This window comes from Plectropomus leopardus, chromosome 1, assembly GCF_026936395.1.
Source record: "Plectropomus leopardus strain MGB_pleo_1.0 chromosome 1, ASM2693639v1, whole genome shotgun sequence".
In the NCBI taxonomy this organism is placed as follows: domain Eukaryota; kingdom Metazoa; phylum Chordata; class Actinopteri; order Perciformes; family Serranidae; genus Plectropomus; species Plectropomus leopardus.
The window spans coordinates 35,476,080-35,499,410 of NC_142176.1; the positions used below are offsets into that span (position 1 = coordinate 35,476,080).

At 40.0% G+C, this 23,331-nt stretch overlaps 1 protein-coding gene across 9 annotated transcripts in view; it reads left to right on the forward strand.

The window, feature by feature from the left end:
• akap13a (A-kinase anchoring protein 13a) overlaps positions 1 to 23,331 on the forward strand; it is a 147,965-nt gene that overhangs the window by 119,048 nt on the left and 5,586 nt on the right. For 7 of the 9 annotated variants that reach the window (XM_088080658.1, XM_088080656.1, XM_088080672.1 and 4 more), the window contains 13 exons: positions 162 to 279; positions 5,969 to 6,217; positions 6,355 to 6,431; positions 8,940 to 9,121; positions 10,440 to 10,522; positions 10,626 to 10,814; positions 13,822 to 13,968; positions 15,514 to 15,587; positions 16,487 to 16,531; positions 18,650 to 18,700; positions 18,941 to 19,213; positions 21,441 to 21,620; positions 22,006 to 22,312. In XM_088080658.1, coding sequence (XP_087936784.1) covers positions 162 to 279; positions 5,969 to 6,217; positions 6,355 to 6,431; positions 8,940 to 9,121; positions 10,440 to 10,522; positions 10,626 to 10,814; positions 13,822 to 13,968; positions 15,514 to 15,587; positions 16,487 to 16,531; positions 18,650 to 18,700; positions 18,941 to 19,213; positions 21,441 to 21,620; positions 22,006 to 22,312 — 1,975 coding nt within the window. The remainder of the gene's footprint in view (positions 1 to 161; positions 280 to 5,968; positions 6,218 to 6,354; positions 6,432 to 8,939; positions 9,122 to 10,439; positions 10,523 to 10,625; positions 10,815 to 13,821; positions 13,969 to 15,513; positions 15,588 to 16,486; positions 16,532 to 18,649; positions 18,701 to 18,940; positions 19,214 to 21,440; positions 21,621 to 22,005; positions 22,313 to 23,331) is intronic. The other 2 variants (XM_088080670.1, XM_088080668.1) reach the window with 2 other exon arrangements.

A 23,331-nucleotide genomic window follows, 5' to 3' on the forward strand; every position in this document is an offset into this window, starting at 1 on the left:
CTGACTGTTATTATCACAGCAAACACTTTCTCAAGTATTATTACTGTATTCTTCTACCGCTGCTACTTTAAGTTTTCCAGTTGATTATTTGAAACATTGTCTTGTTTTGAGCCACCTGTTGTGTGGGCATGTTTTTACCAAAACACATTTTGTTTTTGCAGAAAAAGATGAGTAGCAGTATCGTGCGGAGGCTTGGTATCCCAGAGTGCATCTTGCTGGTGACCCAGAGGATAACTAAGTACCCGGTGCTGATTCAGAGAATGCTGCAGCACACTAAAGGTTGGCTTCATGTCTGCCTTTATGTTCATTTACAGGAAAATATGAAAGGTGGAAAGAGGAGGATTGTTTTAATACGAATGGCTCTGGCAACTACACACTATTATACCAAGGCTAACGAAGTAGCAAGTAGTTATGTGACTGAAGATGATTGAAGTCTTTGATTGATCTCTGTGTTTTTAAACTTTTGTGCTGGTGAAAGCTGAAACTGGAGGCATCATGTTTTTTATGTCCATTTGTCCCATTCCCATTCCTGTGAGTGCAATATCAAGAACACCTTGGGGTTGTTTTTCAAATTTGGCACAAATGTCCACATTAACTCAGCAATGAACTGATCAGATTTTGGTGATCAAAGGTCAAGGTCACTGTGACCTTGAATCTTACTTATTCTCTTAACTAAATATTTCAAGAAGGCTTTTGGGGAATATCCTCAAATTTGGCAGAAATGGCCACTTGGGCTAAAGAATGACCTGATTAGATTTTGGTGGTCAAAAGTCAAGGTCACTCTGACCTCACAAGGCATGTTTTTGGCCAAAACTCAAGAATTCATGAAATGAAATTTTATATTCTAAAGTGGCCATAACATCATCACTCAGGAACAGAGGGGGGGATGTTTAAACAGATACTGAATTGGTGACACTAATTTTGGGTGTTCACCTTGAATTTGTGCGGGGGGAAGATTTGTGTGAAGCATCCATGTGTTCACAGACATGGATGTCAACTGTAGGTGCAACTTCCAGGAGGAGCAGGGAGGCATGCAACTGCCAGCTAGTAATTCTAGTTATTATACTGCATAAAATATACAGTGTAAAACATTCACTACTAGGAACACTTTATTTGTAACCCCTGACCAAGAGCAAGAGTGACTTTTAAGTCTACAAATTAGAAGCAGCAAAGGAAACTATTCTACCTATTCTAAACTAGGTTTTTTCTTTAACTCAAAACTCCCATTACTGGCATTTTCCTGAAAAAAAGACAGAATAAGGCTAATCACTGCATTTGTATAATGAAAATATAGCTGTAATTAGTTCACTTAAGTTTGCTTGGTCAAACCACATCTAAACATTTTATCAACATAATTCTGTTTTACTAAAGTAAAGTTTTAGACCTGTTGAGATGAATATTTTTGCACTAATCCATTAAAAGGCCAACCCAATGTGAAGCATCATCCAGCTTTAAATCACCCGAGGTTAATTGCTTGTCTGAAGCAATGTAGCCAAAGTTGTATAAAGGAATACAAAATGAATATCAAATACCACATTCAAACAACTCTGAGGTAGTTTTTTCAGTTTGACAGCATCTATTCCTGAGCTACATTATTATTTGGCACATCACTTTGCTCCGGAGAATATACAAAATTAGAAGTATCTCATATAATAGTTAATCGGTTCCTCTTTTTTTTCTTCGCATGATTCAATTTCACCTCTTCCCACACAGTTCAGCCTGCCTCTGCAAAACAACACACACCAAAGTGTCACTTGTTTTAGGAACGCTCCTGAAAAGTTGAATTCCTCACACATGGTTTCACATATTTTGAGAAAAAATGAGACATATGTCGGATGGGTGTTTTTAGGATAATAGATCAAGGATACTTTGAGGTGCTGAAATATTTCGCACCATATTTATATCTGATTTAAAGCAGCTCTCGTCAGCTGGCCTCCCACTGTGTACATTCTCTCTAATCCTTCCCCAAAGCCTGTTTATACTTCTATGTGGGATGGGGGAGCTCTGACTTAATCCCCAAGGTGCTTTAAGAGGACTCTCTCCTGCCAACTCTGATATACACTGAGTGGAAATAACACAGCACACTCACAGCTAGAGATAGTATTTTGGTGTGCAGGAGCGGTGAAGTACAACAACCACAGGAGGAAAATGTCCCACTTTAGGGAAAAATGTTGCATAGTGAGTCCAAAACTCTGATGCACAGTATACAAAACATGTATTTCAAAGGTGCATGAACTCTTGGGCTTTTCTCAGAGTGCACACCTGCAGGCCATTGGTGATTTTAATTCTTGCACTTCTACGCTAAATTAATTCATGTAAAAAGTAGTCCCACTGTGAGCACTCCAAGGCCGCTCATGTGCGGCTGACTCTGACCTCCCTGTTATTACTCTCCTTTGACTTTTGAGAGGAATCACAGTATGCTCATTTTGAGTCACTTAACACTGACTCAACCTCTGCTCAGTTTATAAAAGCTTTTGTAAATGTTCACTTTATTAGAGATAACCAGAGGTGTCACATAGTCAGCATGAGCAGTAATAGTAGCCCAGCAGGTTGAGATGAGAGCACCTACACTTCAATTTGACAAAAGTTTAAAAGAAGAGTTCCACATTTGCTTTCTTGCAGAGTAACCATTGATCTTGTCATTTTACAGCGAAATATGAAACTCCAGTCAGCAGTTGGTTAGCTTATCTTAGCTCTAAAGTGTAAACAAGGGGGAAAACAGCCATCCGACGTCTTTACACTTTGATTTTTGTATGCATTAAACGAACAAGATAAAATGTGTTAATCATAGGTGCTGCTAAACTGACATTGTTACCTTCAGATATAGCAGCCGGTTCCCCATTTCTAGTCTTCATGCTAGGCTGAGCTACCTTACAGATGCCAGAGCGGATTCTATATCAATCTTCTCAGCATTAGAAGTTAATTTACTTGTCTAAAGTCTCTGAGAAACCTATTTTCTCAATCAGTTTCTCTGCAGACTGGGGTTCTACATACAAACACAGTTTCATTCTGCTAAGAACAGTTTTGAGTATTTCACATGGGGGATTCACAGAGGCCCTGAGAGCTCAATGCACTGCAAGTCAAGAAAAGACATACAAATAGACACGACAAATGCAATGAAGAAACAGCTTAACCAATCTGACAACACATTTGCAGTATTTAGGATAAGTGCTGCGAGTCGATCACAACACAAGACAAAGTGTTTTCTAAATGCTGCGCATGTGTTGTCAAATTGTTAAACCTGTTTCTGCATTGCCTATGTTGTGTTTATTTGCATTTCTTTTCTTAATTGCAGTGCTCTGACTTGACTTTTGTGGTATCTATTTTTTTCATACCTTCCTGAAATTTCACCTGGGTATACAGTATATGACAGTATAAGTGTGCAGCGCTAACACATCATAAAACACACTTCATTCAAACTCAACAGAAATAAAATAAAACTCTCCCAAACCATCTTGTTTACTCTTGTTGGTAATCAAATTAGTGAGTCCACTGTTCCATCAATCACCAGCTCCAGTTTGGTCAGAATAAATCCTTAATTGACCAAGTTAGATGCCGTACCCCCCTCGGACTCTTCTGTTGTTGTCCACCAGGCGTTTACAGTCTATAACGTATCCCTCCACCACTAGGTGTTGCGGTGTCTTTCAGCTCAGCTGCCTGCTCCACCAGTAGAGACTGGAGATTGAGCTCTGGTGGTGCATGCTGTGCACCACATACAATGAGTTAAATAGAAAAAGGAGTGTCTGTATTTATGTCGGTATTAAAAAGCATACTTTGAGATATCTTAATACCCTGGTATACCATAATATTGTGATACTGCCCAAGCCTAGGGCTTAGCTCTCCGGGCCACCATAGTGATTTTTTTTCTTAGTGTTCTTCCTGCTACTTCAGAATAATTAGGGCTCAGTTTGAAAAATGTGATATATTTCTGTGCACATGTAACAGTTAAGCAACATTTGTCTGCAAATGTTGCCAGTGTTGTCACTTCCAGGTACGGTCACAAATGAATGAATGCAGGCAAATGACTATCAACTACCAAAGCCATATTTGTGCAAAATGTGGGCAGTCCCTAAATATACAGTATACATACAATTTTGTTCATGTGTAATCATGTGCTAATACTGATCAATCCACACCCACAGTCTGCTGTAGCTTGTTAGCAGAGTTTTTAAGTGTTTACCTCTCAATAATTAGTGCTGAAATTTAACTGTGATTGTTGCTTATTCAGCCATAAATCTTTAATATTGCAGAGAAATATGTAACATTTGAAACTTTCAGGAGCTTTATGGAAAAAGTCAGCATAGTATTGCCTGCGCTGTTTAATTGACAAGGGAAAGTTCAGTGCAAGAGTTCCCGACTCTGATATGCTGATCAGCAACAGAAACAATAGGTCAGGTCAGGAGGTTTTATAATTAGTGACTATTTCCTTTTCATCTGTCCTGACATCTTGCTCTCTGACTACCATAATGCTTTCACAAAAATATCCAACATGTAACAAGCAAAAATGAAAAATAGCAGAGAAAATAGCAAACTAAAATCAGATGAAATCATGAGTATGGATTCCTATGCACACTCACACACATGCATGTTTGTACTTTACATCCTTAAATTCTACTTCAGTATATTGAATGGACCTTTGTGAGGAAAAGGGAGTAATTTTTGAACATTTGTGAAAAAAGAAATGTTTTCAGAATATCTTACACACAAGCTAACAAGTAGAAACTGTTTGGTGAAAATGTTGCCAGTTTTTCATACAAATGACTTGAGCAGACATGTAAGATAAATGGGAAAAACAATGTATATAACTAAAATACAGTAATCTCAAGCACACAAGAAGGTGTTGTCCCTCTCTCAATAAGGGCAGAGGTTGGTGTGGCAAGGAAGTATTTTAAATTTTAAGGACCATAAATGCAACTGTGATCTCAAAATAGCTCAATTTTAATTTACTGGTGTGCACTTTGAAATATACACCTAGGAGGAATTAGAATGTCAAAATGACAGAGGCAAAACTCAACACACGTGAAAGAAGTTTAGATGACCTAATAGAGGTCTATGTCCAACTCCATCAGCTAAAACTATAAAAGGCCTTCATTACTCTGTGTAATGGCATTTGAACTAAGAGGTTTCTCAGCGAGTGGAAAAGCGGGCACAGTTAAATGCCAAAATGGGGACCGAAATTTTACTGCACCTTCTGCCGTGCATAAACACCTCCTCAGCTGCTTCACTTTACCCATCTGGTTCAAGTGTGTCAGTCTGGAGCCATGAAATTACCAAATGGACTTGCTGAACAATAATGGCTTTTGCCTGCATTTGTACTTTTGGCAGTTTTGCACCTGCATGGAAATTAAAATCTTTTTTTTTTTCTTTTTTTCAAACAAATGAAAAGAATACTTTGATCACGCTCCAACTGTTTATCAGGTATGGGAGTAAAGGAAAAGTTATCTCCAAAATCAAAAATACATGTTTTTCCTCTGACCTGTAGTGCAGTATATCAAGATTTATCTCGATGATTGTTTTGGTGTGAGTTGCCAAGTGTTGGAAATAGTGGCCATAGAGATGTCCACCTTCTCTCACATACAATGGAACTAGATTGCACTTAGCTTGTGGTGCTCAAAGTGCAAAAAAAAAATACATTTGAAAAACTCAAGAGTAATGTCCCTTTCCAAAAATCATAAATCAAATCGGTTCCTATATAAAACTGCTCACAACAAGGTCTGTGGATTATCTTGAGTAACCAGATCGTAAGTTTTTGGAAAGAGTCATTGCTGTTGAGTTTCAAATATATTTTTTGGTCACTTTAGCACCACAAGCCAAGTGCCATAAAGATCCATTATATTGGAGAGAAGGCAGATATCTCTACGCCTGATATCTCCAACACTCTGCAGCTCACAGCAAATCTAACCTTTGGTTAAAGCCAGACTGCTGCACTGTTGTCTGTCTAACCTCTCTCGTCACATGTCCAACACAGAAAGCGAGGAAGACTATGAAGACCTGACGGACGCAGTTCGGCTTGTGAAGGAGGTGATTGCGGCAGTTGATAGCAAGGTGAACGAGCACGAGAAAAGGCGCCGTCTGAAGGACTTTCACAGCCGCATGGACAGCAAGTCCATCATGATGATGAAGAGTGGTCAGATTTTTGCCAGAGAGGATCTGCTGAGGAGGAGGCTAATCCATGATGGAGGGCTGCAGCTGAAGAACTGCCAGGGAAGACTAAAAGGTGAGGAGACACTGATGCTGACAGCCCCACGGCTCATTAACTGACCACAATTTCAGTCTCTCTGTAAATGTGTAAAATATGTTTAAGCTTTTCACTTATCCAGCCACAAATATTTTTCTCCTGGCTGTTCTCCCCAGATGTCCACGCTCTGCTACTATCAGACGTCTTCGTCTTCCTTCAAGAGAAGGACCAGAAATATGTCTTTGCAATGCTGGTAGGATACTACTGTCATATCTTTCTCTTCGTCTGGGTCTTAATGTCTCTCCACTTTCTCCTCTTTTTCCCCTCTCTAGCCTTCCCTCTGCTGTTTCATTCATTTCCCCTCCTTCCCTCCTGTAATGAAGATCTTATGAGCGCTGCCACAGATGTTGTTGTCATATTTTCCTATCCCACTGTTGTTGCTAGTGTTAGCATTAGCTGGCCTGCTTAGCTTACCCATTGTGTAGTATTGCCTGCCTGGGGCAAGCTAGCTAGCTGCACCTAATAAAGCTGTCTGGCTCCTGGCATCTAACCCAACTGTGATAAATCATACAGGTTTAGGTCGTTTTTTCCGTGTTTACAGAGCTCACAGTATCATGGCAAAACACACACACACACACACACACACACAAACACACACACAGTAGGAGGAATGAAAACAGAGGCAGGCCTGTGGCATAATAATCACATCCATCATTAAAAAAGAGGTTTGGCATATTTGAGTTGAGGCTGTTGACATTTAAAAGAGGAATAACATGTGGCTCTAAATGGACGACAGCCATGTGAACCAGGTTGAGTTTTGGGCTTCGGTTCTGAGGATCACCAACAGGACAAGCAGCCTGTAGAAGTGAGGTCAGAGGTCACCTGGACTGAAGACAGAGTATTTCTGTGAAGCTAAATGCAGCTAATATGAGGTTCCAGGAGTCACAGTCAGCCAAATCAAGTGGGTATCATCCAGAGTTTGTCTTTTTAGTACAAATTCCATTCAGTGTTTCCAAAGAGAGCTCTTTCGCTGAGATGCAGTCGAAGGACAGTAAAACAATGATGGAAAACAGTCTGACTGGAGGAACCCGCTTGATTTTGTGGATTTTGTTCCTGTTATTTTACAGCACAGTCACACTGATGTTGTTGTAAATGGTTTTCTTTTTTGTTTTTTTTTGGTAGTGTTGTTGATCATACATGTATGTAAATGAAAAGCATGAACAGAGTTGTGGGATGGAGAGTTGGTTTATGTGACTGACTGTATTAATGGGTGAGAACAGAACAGGAGTAGGACTACACAAGCACTTTGCTTCTTCAGACTCCTTTCCAGACATGAAATGTTAATTTATGTTTCGTACTAAAAATCTGTTACATATGTTCACTATTATTTTCATTTATTTTACATATACATAGTATTTTATTTCATAATTTTTATTTTAAATGTTGGAAATTAAGTATGTTCAGTTCAATTCAGTTTAGTTAGGTATGAGACAAAATGCGATTATCTCTTGGAACAACACGCACAATAAGTAGATTGATGAATTTTCATGTCCAGCAGCACCCAAAGAGACTGCTACCAACAATATAGAGACTCTGCAAAAACAGGCTGTATACACACCAACCCATAATCAAGGAATGGCATTCTTCATGTCAAAAGATATGATGCCATATTAAATTGTTGAAAAGCCTGACCCTTAAAAAAAGAAAAGAAAAGAAGAAAATGACTTGTCTGTGGGTTTTTGCCCACATGGGTGGGTTTACCAAATCGGACCCCACATTGGTTTGCTAAGGCTAGCTGGGAACCAGGGTACAGGCCTAAAATGGGCATTTTATCTGAGCCCTCGTTGGTAAACCCACCCATGTGAGTAACTGGCAATATGGCACTTTGGATAATCCAATATTGGGCCCATTTTTCAACCTATTCACTACCTACATGGTCCCCACATACAAATGTTGGCTGGGTGTGATGTAATAAAAATATTTGTTTCTTAAGAAAAATATAAGGTGAAGTAATTCCAGTATTTTTAGTTCTGTTTCAAGAGTTTCAAGGATATTTTGATGATTATCGAAATAATGTAATTAATTGCAGTCATTTTGGCCAAGGTAATCGTGTCATTAAATGTTCATACTGTCCCATGCCCAGTCACAGTAGACAGACAGACTTATCTGTACCTTTGTTTCAAACCTCAGATTGCTGCAAAAACATTGGGATGTGGTCACAATTCCAGAGTTTTACTGGATAGAGCAGAAATGAAACAGCGGTTTGTGGTCTTAGCGCACTAAACTGTGCTTTACAGCTTTTGCAGCCTTGAGACTGCTGAGGCTCCAGACATCAGCTGACTCCCACGGATGATAACATTTACCAGGGTCTCATTGTGTCTTCTTTCCCGTTTATCCCACATCTTTTTCATTCTTTTTCTTTAACCTAACTGCCCATCCCTCCTATAATCCTCCCTTTTTCTAACTGAGCTTCCCTCTATCTTTTTGCTGTCTTCACTGCATTTGTTTTTGTCATGCTTTTAACCCCCTGATTTCCTTTCCCTTTTCTCCTCCCAATAATTATCCTCTCCCTCTGCCCCTCCTTTTTACTCCCTCCTTCTTCAACCCACCCTTCTTCCTGCCTTTCCCATCGTCTCCCCAACCTTGTCTTCCCTCCTCCCCTTCTCCTCCTCGACCCTCCCACTGTCATCTTTTTTTCATTTTCCTCCCTTGTTGCCTCCATCAATCCCTCCCTACCTTTCCTACCCTTCTCTCCCTGTAGGACCAGCGCTCCACGGTCATCTCCCTCCAGAAGCTGATCGTGAGGGAGGTGGCTAACGAAGAGCGCGGCCTCTTCCTCATCACGGCGGGCATCGAGAAGCCGGAGATGATGGAGGTGCTGGCCAGCTCGAAGGACGAACGCAACACCTGGATGCAGCTCATCCAGGAAGCCATGCAGTCTGTGTAAGTGGGATTTATTTTAGTGTTTTTGAGGAAATAAGCTAATACTTCAAGGATTAGATGTAGCCAGAAGTTATGACATTTTTACTTAGTTTTTCCTTAGCATGTACGCCCAAATTCATCCCCTGACTTGACCTGCACCATTTACTTAAGTCTGTAACCGCCATTGCACTCGCACTGCTTTACATTCAGTATTGGCCTCTTTGGGTTCACCTGTGGTATATCTGTGTTGTAACCCAGGAGTTAGACCCAGCCCAGTTCTCTAGATAGTAATAAACGGTAAGCTGTGATAGAGCACTTTTCTGTCAGGAGGATTAGCACTACTCTACCTGGGGATGGGATGTACTCAGGGACAGTCTAATGCTGGATTGCCTTCAAGGGCAGCTCACTATAAGCAGAGGATTATTTGACTGCAGCCAGCGGGAAGGAGAGAGATTTAGTACTCTGTCTCTCTCTCTACCCCTGTCTGACTTCTGTCACAAGACAAAATTGAGAGCAGGCTATTGGCAGGAACGGAGGAGATAAAAAACCCAAACAGTTTTCTACTGATGCTCTGTCTGTCTTCTCCACCAAAGCGTCATATACATCACATTTTTGGCTCCCTCAGGGTTGTCTAATCCCTGTCTTGTGAAAGGGTTGTCCTGTGGTGTCGATGTTGTACATACTAATTGGTTGTTGAAGGTCTACTGATTTTTTATTCATTAATCGTTTTTCAAGAACTGTTTTGTCTATAAAATGTCAAAATGGTGGAATTCCTAGGGTGCCCAGTAGCTCACCTGGTAGAGCAGGTGCCCCATGTTGTCTCAGCAGCTGCAGGTTCGATTTCAACCCACAGCCCTCTGCTGCATGTCATCCTCTTTCTCTCCTCCTTTCACGCTAATGAGGGGCATTTGGGCTTGATAAATGATTTAAACAAGTATTCACTTATCAAAATCTTTGGCAGTTAGTTTCAGACTTTGTTCTACCTTGCTATTAGTTTGCCATCTCCTTTATGTTGTCATTTCAATTTCTGTGTGTTTACGTTTGTGTTCCTTATCACATTGTGAAATTTTAGCTTCTTTTGGGGGTGGAGGCCTCAAAGAAGCCAACTCCATTTTTGCCTCTCCCTGCACTGTATACTGTGATATTTGTTGTCAGTTTGTGTATTTTAAAATGTTGCAAAAATGAAAAAACTAAAAAACTACCCGTGGATGTATCCATAGGTATTGTAAGTGATGTAGATTTTTAAATGCTATAAATTATGGTCTGTAGGTGTTTAATCCTGTTGAATTTACATATTTAATACATTATGTTTGACTTTTCCTATTGGTTTGTTGGACAGAGAGAAAGATGAGGATGAAGGGATTCCCAGTGAGACAGAAGATGACAAGAGACAACTGGAGACCAAAGCCAAGGAGATGAGAGGTGAGAAAAACAAGTTTATAGAGTGATTGTGTGAGAGAAAGCAGGGATAAGGTTGCTCCAGATACCACTGATGTTTTTTCCCCCGCTGTCTGTCTCTGATCAGATCTATTGAGGCAGAAGGACACAGAGATCATGTCTCTGCTGGAGGAGAAGGTGCGGCTCTTCAGGGGGATGTGGGAGGGCTTGAACCCAGGCGAGGAGGTCTGCCGGCAGGTCCAGCCTTTTTTCAGGTCAGCCTGCAGCCAGGAGCCGCCCAGGGGTGCATCTATCATGAAGGATGCCCTGCAGGAAGGTAAGACAGAGACAGACTGTTTATAGAGTGTGTGCTTACAGGGATTTTTCGGATCTTTTGAGTGGGGTTGTATGAGGTACTTGTCTGTAGTCAGTGTATTATCTACAGAAGATGATGGCTGACTTGGCCACAGTTTGGAGAAGTAGGCTGCAGTCCTACATGGAAACTAAGCAATGCACTGCTGTGGAGAGCCACCTAAAAAAGTAATATCAGTTGTAAGTGTTCTCTATGTTTAAAATATTTGCACCCCTTTACCTTGCCTTCAGGCAGCGATTTCCATCAGGTAACTTAAGCAGTTATATCGTTCTCTGTAATGCCAGATTCCATTAAGAAAAACAGTCATTTAAAATCACTGAACACAAATGCTGCTGGTGTACCGCTGCCTTGATTGGTTAGTTTGTTTTAGTGAGTGACTGAAATCCAAACCAACCTTTTTCAACACCAAAGTCACACAATAACATAAGCACAATGATCAAGGCAGCAGTAGACCAGCAGCTCCTGTGTGCTGCAAGCTGAAATTAATGTTTTTGTCAGTGGAGTCTGGTGGGTTTGAAGAAAGCATAGGAAACTGAAGCTGTTAATGCATTTACCATCGGAAAGGGTTGTCTGCAGCAAAGCACAGTGGTGAAAATATTCTCAACATAACACACACTTAACCTTATAATTATTTTTTTTAGGTAGGCTTTTTCATCGGTGGCTATAAAACATATTGTTGCTGCTTCTTTCCACTGCTGTACATTATCTAGCTTCTCTGGTGTTACTTCTGCCTGCTTCTGCAAACTGAAACTTTTTCGCAATTTGTAACCAGCAACAGTATACCAAATTAGATATTATTAGTTCCTGTTTTGAGTGTAACCATGAGGTTGCAGAAAACTATCACTGATACTGAAGAAAACTGTGAAAAGTATGGTGAATCCTTGGCAAGTGCTGGAGTCACAAGGAGAATGTTCTTTCTCGGATTCCTGATCTGATTTATTTCTGTTAAAACACAATGAAAATTGGAGATAATATCCTCTAAAAATGTGAGTCGCACTGAATCTAAAAACATATGGATCATTTTCAGATTAGACTGATTCAAACTGTGGGCAAAATCAGAGGGCCACGCTACAGTAATTAGCTTCCCATTGTTTTAAGAACTCTGTTTTAAATCCCTTATCACCCCCACTCTCTACACTACACAGGAGCGTGCAGTCGGTTTAACAAGTACTTATCCATATCTGGCATGTATCTGATGTTTCGAGATGATTTAAAGAGAATGTATGGTAGACATTAAAGGAGTCAGAGTTTGTTTTAGGATTTTACTCCGGCTCTGTGTGGTGCTTTGGCAGCCCTGTTCATCAAATGTGTTTGAGGAGGAAGCAGCATGAACTGAGAAGTGAGCAGAGAGAGATACTGTATATTGTGACAAAGAGAGAATAAGACAGAGAAGCACACCACACTTTCTGCACGCAAAGTAAACTTTAAATTTAAACAACTGTGCCAGGAATTAGGTAGACAGAAAAATAAAACTGCTGCATTTTTTTCAGATTACAAAAGATTCACTTGACTGTCAGCTACCAAGACATAGAAAAAAGAATTTTAATTAGAGCAGTGACTTCTTATCATTTTCTGTTCAACTACTTTTCAATGTAGAAAATTTTTTTTTGACTGAAAATGATGCAGAAAAATAGCATTGTCATTCACTATCTTTTGTTGTGCAGTATTGTGTAATTTTAAAGCAGCCTTTCTTATTGTATGCACTAAGAGCTGTCTCGTGTTCTGTATATTTGCATTCCATATAATTAGCATTCACTTAAACAACAGCTGATTGGTCAGATGCAGGGTTTCCTGCACATTTATTTATTTGTGGCAGCCCGCCACAATTAAAACATTTGCTGCCACAAGTAGATTGTCTATTTTTAGCGTTGGACCGTTCATTTGGAGTGGTGTTTAAATATTTATACCATTCAGTTATGACTGCATCACATTCTCAGAGCGCAGACCATACTCTGGCACAAATGGAGCAGCAGAACATCATGCACCTTGAAAGTGAAACTTAACTGTTCATTCTGCTGGGTCTAAAAGTTTCACTCACAGCAGCAGCTGTTCTTCTCATCCATCGATTTGATCTGATCAGCTGTGAACGGATTGACTAATCAGTTATCCACCCCTTGAATCACAAACTGCTGCTGAGGGGAAAAAAAGAACTCGTAGAAAGCTTCACCTGTGCTGCATTCACGGACCCGCCAAAAAACTCTGAATTTTGACAGGGGACACAGAATGATAAAAATGGACACACGCACAAATTTAAAAGAAAAAGAAAAACTAATATTGTATGGGAATCACTGAGATGCATCTTGGCCTTTAATGTTTTTGAAATACTACTGCAGGCAGAGTGTGCTATGAAAAATGTTTAGTTGATCTGAAAATCCTAGTAATCACTTTTACAGTTTACTGGTTATTTATCTGACATTCAGCTAACAATTGTTTGCAGCTTTAATGCAAGAACATTGTAAGACAGAGAACTATTATAATGGTTTCCCCATTTGAAGTGAGCAGAATGTATTCTTCAGTTCCCTCTAAAGCCCGGGGATATAATTGTCCTTATTTGATACGTGCATTGGCAGCAGTAATGTCATTTCTTCTGCTGAGGTCATTGTGTTTTACTGCGAGTTCACATCCACCAGCAACGTTTGTTTCTCATTATCCTCAGAGGAAAGGTCACAGTGCTGCACCGTCTGTATACATATGTGGAAACCAATACTGCATACGTCTGGTCAGAGTTTATACAACTTCAGACGGTTAAGATATTTAAACTTTTAGTAAAAGAGCTATGTGGTTCAAACAGGTTGTCAATAGTTGCCTAGCAACAGGAGCCAATAGCAGGTTTAAAGCAGAAGTGCCTTGTAGGATTCATGAGTGCAGAGCTGAACTGTAACACAGTTAGCCAGGATAATTCACTTACTGACCCCCACATTGATGTTTGCCTCCGTGTGTGCGTGTGTGTGTGTGTGTGTGTGTATGACAGTGGAGACATTACAGGGGCTGGTGAACGGCAGCCTGGGCGGGGCGATGGCCAGCGTCCAGGAGGGAGGAGGCGCAGGGTCGGTGTGTCTGCCCCGTCGGGCTGAGACCTTCGGAGGCTTCGACAGTCACCAGATGCACAGCAGTAAGAGTGAGTCTGCTGCTGCATGATTGTGCAGACTGGCCAAGTGGTCAGCCAGGCTGCATGTTATAAGCCTGTAACAGTGAAAGACCCTGAACCTTGATCTGCTGGTGTGGATAACTGCATCAACTCAGTGACTGAGCTGCAAATGTGTGGTGACACTGCTGATTCTTTAGTGGTCACATAACAGCAGGCACCACACCCAGCACTTCCCACAATGCCTCTGTTCAGTGCAGTTAGATAAAACATTTTAGACAGGGACTTGGACAGCAGTGTTGATGCTTCCTGAGGGAGACGAGGCCTGGGGCGATGCCTCTGAACTGGTGGCTTGCAAACGCAGAGTGGGACACTGCTGACACTGTGGCAGATATCGAGCTTTAAGGGGTCCAGAGTTGTAGGGGAACTACAGACCCTTTTTATCAGTATAATGCTTTTGAAACTACTTACTACTTCTGTAAGTAGTTTAATTTTTGTTAAAAAGTTATAGAGGGTGAGCAGAGAAAAGTGATTGGGTAAATGGAGGAGAGAACAAATGCAAAAGCAAACAAAAGTGCAAGTCATATGATATATACATTAAAAACATGTTATGCTTAATTTCCAGATGAGATATTTTAAATTCATCATTGACCAAATCAGCGCTTAATTTTAGGTCAGCAGTTTTCTATTGTGTACTTTCAAGATGTGAAAATCTGCAGGTTTTATCCAAAGCAACAGCTGGTGCTGCAGCTACTTTCAGTGATTCATTCAGTCAGTTGAAAACCTGCAAACACTGAAGCTGAGGCTGATGAGTTGATAGATACAACATTAGATGCTGCAGGGATGAAATGTGTGACTTTATTTTAAGGTGAACTATTAAGCTGACAAAGATTTGTACATTCAAATAGACCAATTTGCACCAATTTGCCCAAAAGTGCAGTTTCTCTAATGGTCATGTAAGGCCTGCTTCAGTAGCAAGTCAATCCCTATAGACCCCTGTGTTAAAATGTCCTGCTCGGTACAAAAAGCAGTTTTGGTCTCCATAGCTAATTTCAACATTCATGACAACTGCACAGAATTTTAATGTTTTTAAACTGTCTAAGAAGCCAACCCCACATTTACTCTGCTTTATTATGTTTGCATGTCCACAATTTTTGTAGCTTCCTTGTGGATGTGCGCTGCATAGGGTTTAGCACCTGCTCACTACCTTTGTATTAAGCAGTCTCACCTGCGCTCTGTACCCCTAAAGTCCTAAAAGCAACAAATTAAAAAGAAATTAAGAAAATACAGTCAGAGGGTATAGTGTCTGCACAGCCACACACTTTTAGTGGGTCATAAATTATGACTGAGAAGGATTACTTTTGTATGAGTGTATACATTGTTTTTTGAGGGAATTTCTGCATAGTATACCTTTAAAGTTTTAACTTATTTCAAGGCATGTTTTCAACACCTCATATTCAACTATTGACACTATCAAAAGATAAATTTTCCATATTGTTTTGCCACTGTTCTTATATTGTCTTGCAGTATTATTTACTGCTGGGTCATCCGCTCTCCTGTGGTTTCTCTTTATGTTAGGTGGAGACGGCGACGAGAGCGAGGATACAGCGGGAGATCTGCGCAGGACAGAGTCTGACAGTGTTTTAAAGAAGGTCAGCATCTCAGCAGCAAATTATTCTTAACTCTGAAACCGCTACACCCCCACGCTTCAATGAGAACCTGAGGCCATGTGTGGGGGTGCATTTGTCCTCCCAACATTAACAACACCATTAAGATGAATTTAGCCACTTCTCTCCCTCCAGTGAATTAGCCTCTTGACTTTTCCTGCCAGGGCCGGTTGCTAATGGCAACCATCAGTTGTATAAGAATTCAATAGCGGATGAAAATTAATGGGCGGCCTTTAGGTGCTGCTATTGTAGTTCTGCTCTGGATGCTAGCCTTTGTAGTCATTTATCCTGCAGATATCCAGCAGCTGGACTGCACATAATTGTTTCTTGAATGTTTTAGTGGAGCCAAGCTACTGTAGCTCGCTGTTTAACAAAAGTGTTCTTTTTTTGTCCCTGAACCATTCCTTGTTAATTCTTCTATCTGAACAAAAGAGCACTGCTTGATTTTTATTTACATTTCTTCCTGGGCATAGAGCCAAAGTTCAGATGGGGCTCTGCAGTAAAACAAGGGAGTGTTGTTACAGAAATCAGACTGATCATTACAGATGCAATGCAGAGTTAATTCAAGCAGTCCACTAACTGTTATGTTTACATTTGTTTATGCTTTTCTTTGTAAAAAAACAAAAAAAAAACATTTTGAGCAATGTTTAACCCATCAGTATTTAAAATACAAGGAGTGTGAGGCTGCTGTTTTACTGTATCAGTGCTACATAATCACAATCGGATATAATTAGATTTTTACAGCACACCCACATGTGCAGCTATAATCACATTCAGTCATATACACTGCAGAATGCATGCTCACCTACACACCCTGGAAAATGTGTGTATGTGAGTGCATTACTGTGTTCATTTACTGAGTGTGTGTTTGTTTCTGTGTGCAGGGAGGAAACACCAACCTGCTGCTGCTGCTGAAGAGAAACAGTGAGGTAAAACTGACTTCCTGTCTCTAACTCGATGAGAGCAGCTGTATACATGGAAAGTGTCCAAACTCTGTGTCACTATCATCTGTACCAGCATCAATACTTGTATACGCTGAAGCAGTAGTAACAGCAGCAGCTGTAGTAGTTGTACGTGGATATTTATGTTAGTGGTATTAGATGTTTATACATTATTTAAAACACAGAAGGTAATAAACAAAAGCCAAAATTGTAGTAATTTCATGAGAGAATGTCCATGAGAGAAAGCTTTCAGAAGAATGATAAGGTGAAAATGAATTGTGCATGAGAACAGCAAGCATCCTGAGCACTGGTCCCACAGCTGCAGAAGATGAAAAAAATAAAATTTCAAAAAATCACATCACTCCTAAGGCTATCCACAACACCTAGTACATAATTAAACCATTAGGCTGAACTGACATGCTCACAATTATACATTTGATTTTGTTTAGTAGAAGCACCTTATCAACTGTCTTTGTTTAGCATGTTAGCATGCTTACATTTGGTAATAAGATTTAAATCAGTTTTCACAAGTCAAAAACAAGAGAAATATTTGAAACATTTCAAATTGGATCTGATGATGGTGCTAGAGGAAAAGTGACTTCAGAGGATTCAGCCTCTGGGGACCATGAATGTGTGTACAATCTATTTTGGGACAATCCTCAAAGTACATGTTGAGATATTTTGTTAAAATGTTGACCTCTTGGCATGTTAACAGAAATTTCCTAGCCAATAAAGTCAGCAGGATTCCTCCCCCGGGTACTATGGATATGTGTAACAAATTCCATGTCAATCCATCCAAAAGTTTCTATTCTGTTACAACAGTTGAAAAGCAGATAATGTGAAGTTTGCAGGTTCTCAACATTTAACCTTCATAAAGTACACAACATGTTTGATAACACTGTTTCTGTAAATGAACTATGTAGAGGTCCTGGAAGATACACTTACACAGATTAATCCATATACTTCATTCAACATAAACAGGCCAAGGACAGTTCAAATTAATTATTTAAAGGAATACTAGACCCACAAAATAACCATTTGTTTATCAGTTACTCCCGCCTTTGTTACATTGAATATGTGAAGAAAACTGAGCTTCTCGTATACCTCCACCACGAATGAAGGATCTCAAACCCAAAAGTCATTGCAGTGCGTGTTTAACAAAAGCAAAAAATACATGTGTACTTCCAGAACACATGCATTTTTGCAAAAACATTATTACTCTAAACACTTTTTGCATGAACACTGTCAAACACAGATGAGTAGTGCGCCTGTGCTGTTTATGAGGAATGTTTTAAATGGTAACGCTTTAGTAGAAATGCACGTTTTATGGAAGTACTTAGCATACAGCTGGATGAATGAGATTAGGATCATACTGTACATGTTGTGTGAAAGTTTGTTAACAGATGTTTCAGTATAGTTCTGCTGTTTTGAAACATGGACCCCTATGACTTCAATCCATCAGGAATTTTCCCAGTTTTTGATTCTTCCTTGACTGGGGAGCCATGTGAGAAAAACAACATTTTTCTTCCAAATTCAACATATCGCAGAATGAGTAATTGATATACAAAATATCATTTGGTGGGGTGCAGAATTCCTTTAACAGAAAATACAAGATGCATGAACTGTTATGGACATGCTGTATTTATATATGATACAACATCACTTTCTGCAGATGTTCTGTGTTATGAATGCTGTTTCCTGTACTTCCCAGTGAACACTAATTGGAGAATTTTGTGTCTCTGTAAACATTGGTGGCAGCTGATTGCGTGGTGACCTTGTCTCTTTGTCAGTGCTTGAATGGAGAAAAGGTCACATCACTTAAGCACATCAAGTCAGTGAAATGCTGGCTTTGTCTGCTGGCTGAGTCCACCGGTAAATTCACATCACATGAAATCGCCCTGCTAGAGCTTATTAAAAGAAAAAGTCCACATTTAAATTGAAGCACTGCTGCCATCCATGGTGCAATTTAACAAGCAAAGTCAAGTGCAACAATAAGAAAAAGCACATCAAACGGACTATTGTCTCCATGCCACAGAGAAGGACAGGAATAACAGGACAGGATGTTTGGAGTTTATAAGATTCTCAGTGATTTCTCCTGTCCAACAGCAGGTCCTCCACAGCGTCTCCAATCTGCACCTCCTGCTCAGCACGCTACAGGTGAGACGGCGTCCATACAATGTGTAAATGTGCTCCAGATCAGAATTGAAATAATGTTATTGTGACTTTGAAAACATCACTTCTTGTGTTAAACAAAGCAGGGACAAAAATCTGTGATACTTCAGGTGCAATGTGAACATCACCATAGAGACAGAAAAAAGAAGGTCCTCAAAACAGTACCAGGAGCGATGTGTCTGAACTAAACTGTCTGGCCTCCGGCTCTGATTGTGTCTATTCCAGGCGGTGGTGGTCCAGCAGGACAGCTTCATCGAGGACCAGCGGCAGGCCCTGAGCGAGCGCTCCTCCTCCTGTTCGTCTTTATCGCGGCCGTCCTCGCGGCCCAGCTCGCTGATTGAACAGGAGAAGCAGCGTAGCCTGGAGAAGCAGCGGCAGGAGCTGGCATCCCTGCAGAGACAGCAGGCTGCTCATGCTGAGGAGAAGAGGAGAAGGGAGAAGGAGTGGGAGCTAAGGGAGCAGCAGCTGGCTGAGAGGGAGGGGCTGGTGCACTTACAGGTAACTATGAATCATTTTCTACGACTTCTGTGTTTTATGAATATGTTTCTGGGCAGCTGTAATTCTTTATGTAACACCTGCCAGTTTTTTAAAATAGTGGCACGGGTTTATACTGTAGTAATTTACCTAGTACAGTATTTCACCCGATAAATTATGCGAGACATTCCAGGTGTCCTGCAGTGATGGCAGGCTGCCTCCAAAAGCATCTTTGACTGAAACACCTTAAAAATTCCACATCTTTTAAAGTTTAGTTTGACCGAGGTGAAAGTTGCAGGTTCAGAGAAAAACCGAGGAGGATGCCAAGGCTTTGCTGCAGTGGTTGAAAGGTTCAGCTGAACGGCTAAAGATTAGCTTAAAGCTAGCATGCAAAGCCAGTAAGTCACATACATTGCTGTAGAATTTGCTCATGACTTGTGAATGGATAAAATTAAAGCAGTAGAGGCCTTCAAGGCTGCACCCCCACAATAATGTAGTTTTACTGAAAGCTACAGTAAGCACCTTTTACAAAAATAACTTTTTGTCATATTTGATGAAACTGTCACGATATCATAACAGTATAATCTTTGCATTTGCAAGAATGTACCACACATGAAGAGAAACAGCTAATCAGAGCCGAGGAGTTGCTGCTCGTGAACTGTGGTCAAGCTTTCAAACTAGGCAGCGCAGATCAAGTATGTTTTAGAAGCATACTATATTACTGTTAAGCTGTAAAATGAGAAAGTTTGTGACCCCGCCACGATGTTGAAAATAGTTGTGAAGCACCAGGCAGCGCCCACTGACCAGGTTACAAATGTCATTTTACAGCCGAACAGTACACTAAAATATGTTTCTGAAATAAATTGATTCATATTTGATCAGGGCTGCCTAGTTTGACCACAGTTCAGGAGTAGTGAGTGACATGATCACGAGCTGCGTTACAGACTCCTTGCCTCTGATTGGTTGTTTTCCTTCATGCGGGGTGGATTCTTACAAATGCCAATACAAGCACTGCAAAGAGGCAGAGGAATATCATGTTTTCTTCACAGAGTATTTTTCTTGTGTACTACTGTCAGAATACAGTGACGTTTTCATCAAATCTGAAACAAAAACTTATGGTTACAGTGTGCTTTCCAGGCCTTACAATGTTACTGTATTTTATTTATTTATTTATTTATTTATTTATTTTATGTTATTGTATTTTAGATAATTAAACTTACATCTGATTGAAATCAAGTTTAGTTAGTTAGTTAGGTAGTTAGTGTGTCTTTAATGTTTCTAGCCCACTGAAATAAAGGCCTTTTATGTTCTTCAAACTATCTTAAGCGATGGAACTGAATACTTAAAGCATTTTTTGGGCAATAATTAAAAGCAGCGCTACTGCTAGCTTTTTTATTTTTTTAACTAACTAATGTGTTGTTACAGTTTAAAAAGGGAACAGATGCAGTGAAGCACTATTACAGTCATATGCTTGCCTTGTGTGAATGTGGGATTTATTGCAGTGTCACTGAGACTTTTTAGAATTTGAAATCCTTTCAAATACTGACTTCAGCATAAATGCCACATTTCATCCTCATTGCTGTTTGTATCACGATGAGGAAATGGCCTCTGCAGAATAAGTTACTGATCAAAAGCATTTTTTTGAGAAATATTTTAATTTGAAATGCAGCTGTGACGTTGTGAGTAAAGCATATAGAGGGGTTTTGCAGACTGAAACTGAAAATTGAGGCAAAGCCGTAAAATACTCAGATGATATTTTTTAAGGCACATAAGCAAACACTAAATAATTTACCCAACATCAGTGAGGTGGAAGCTGCTGGGTTTCTTTTCTTTTCCTGACAAACAGCTGGGAGCTGTTGCTCAGGAATTTCCTTCTAAACGATTAAAATGTACTTATTAAATGTGGTTAAAATACATTTTATAGGTGGAGACATATCATTTAATATGAGCTTGAATGGGTATCAATAATTAATCAGCTGATAGTTCATGTATCTATGAGCATGAGACAGCGTTTTCAGCTAGAATTTTTTTATTACCTACAGCTTATTACTTTTAATAACACAGTTTCTTGCTACAATATGTCTTCCAGGCAGAAAACAGTTTCTTGAGTTACATATAATGGAGCTCAGCACTAGTCTGAAGACCTGCAGACTTGTTATATCAATGTACACAATGATCAAGTAACCTCTACTGTATTTTTTGTACTGTACCATTTCAATAAATCCATCAATGTGCCTCCCAACCACTGCAGGAGGAGGAGATCTTGATGCATCACAAGGAGCTGGAGGAAGAGAAGCAGGGGCTGTTAAGCAAGAAGGAGGAGTACCAGAAAGACCTGGAGAGGCTGCGAGACGCCCAGAGGAAGCTGGAGAGGGACAGAGAGGCTGTGCAGCGGCACCTCGAAAAGATGGAGGAGCTGCGCCTGTCTGAGGTGATCAGGGACTCTTTAAAAGATGCAAACAATGATGATAACATGACCCATCTCCCTGCAGGGAAAGTTCCTGCGCTTCTTCTCAGCTACAGGAGATCACTTCAGCAGGGTTGGTGTTTATGAATGCTTTCACTGGAGATTTGAACCGGGGTCCTCTTGAAAGTGATTTCAAAAAAGCTCCTGGCTGCATAATAACTAGCAAACAGAGCTGCATCACAATCCAAACAGCAGAGTTACACTTCCAGGCTTATATGCCACATCTCATAGATTTAAAAAAAAACATTTTGCACTATCAAACTCTTCTATTCTTTTATTCACAATAAGCATTCAAATATGCACCTTTTATACCCATATTCAATTACATCTTTCTTACCTCTACTTCCAGCGGACTCCCTCAACAGCATCGGATGAATTCCAGTTCCCGGGCAGCTCCCAGTCTCTGGAGCTGGACCCGCTGGAGCTCTCCTCCTCCTCCTCCTCCTCCTCCCTGCTGAGGCTGCAGCCCCAGCGGTCTAAGCCCAAAGGGAAAAGCCTCAATCCCTTTACCTCATCCTCCAGCAACCTCAAAGGCAGCGAAGCCAACAACCAGATCTCAAAGAGCCTGCTGCAGCTGGCCAAGAACAAGAGCAAAGAGGGGAAGGAGAAGGAGAAGAAGAAGAAGAAGGGCAAAGGAGGGAGCGCACAGACGGCAGGTAGAGAATGTGGACGGATTTACATTTGGTTTAATTATTCAGTGTCTTGCAGTGAGTCAGCGGGCTGGAGTTGAGCGTTATTGTCAAGGACACTTCAGATTATAAGAATGAATGTGTCCAAACAAGTCTGTAGTTGTTTTCACAATGAGAATTTAAACCTGTGTTTGAGCAATCTCCATTCACGCCCCCTGTCAGGGGCGTGAATGGAGATTCAGATTTAGGGGGACTAAGCCTTTCCTAAGGTGTTCCCAGTGGACATCCTTTAAATAATCAGCAAAAGAAAAGCTGTGACTTTGATGAGTGACAACAGGCTTAAAAATTTACTCTGTTTTTATGCAGATATCACCTCTTAAAGTTTCTAAGTTTGAATATGGCATTTGTATCTCTATATTTTTAAGAAAAGTAGATAGTTACCGAAGCATGATGCAATCAGCTAAGATAAAAAAAAAAATTAAACATTTTAAATGAATAAGATTATATCTTGTTTTTTCATAAAAACCGTATCCAAATTCTAAAATAATAATCTGTTAATTTAGAAAAACAAGGATATTTTTCCCATGAAAACCTTTCTCAGTATACTGAAATAATAATCTAATTAATTCAGAAAAATGAGCAGTTTTTTTTCAAAGCAATCCTTTGTCAGAATTTTAAAATAATAATCTTGTAAGTAAAAACAAAAAGATTTTTCCCCATGAAAACCTGTTTTAAAACCCTGACATAGTATTATGCTACATTACATGTCAGAATCAGAATTTTAAAGTAGTAATCTCCTTATTTCAGAAAAACAAGCATTTTTTTTCATAAAAAAACTTTCCTAAAATTCTCAAATAATCTTGATAATTCAGAAAAAACGTGCAGATTACTTAACGTGAAAACCTTTCTTAAAAATTCTGAAATTATTTGTTTAATAATAACCCATTTATTCAGAGAAACAGGGCAATTGGTAAATGCATTACGCTTCTATAAATAATAATATATATGTTCAGTAATTCTAAATTTAGAAATGTAAACACCTAGCA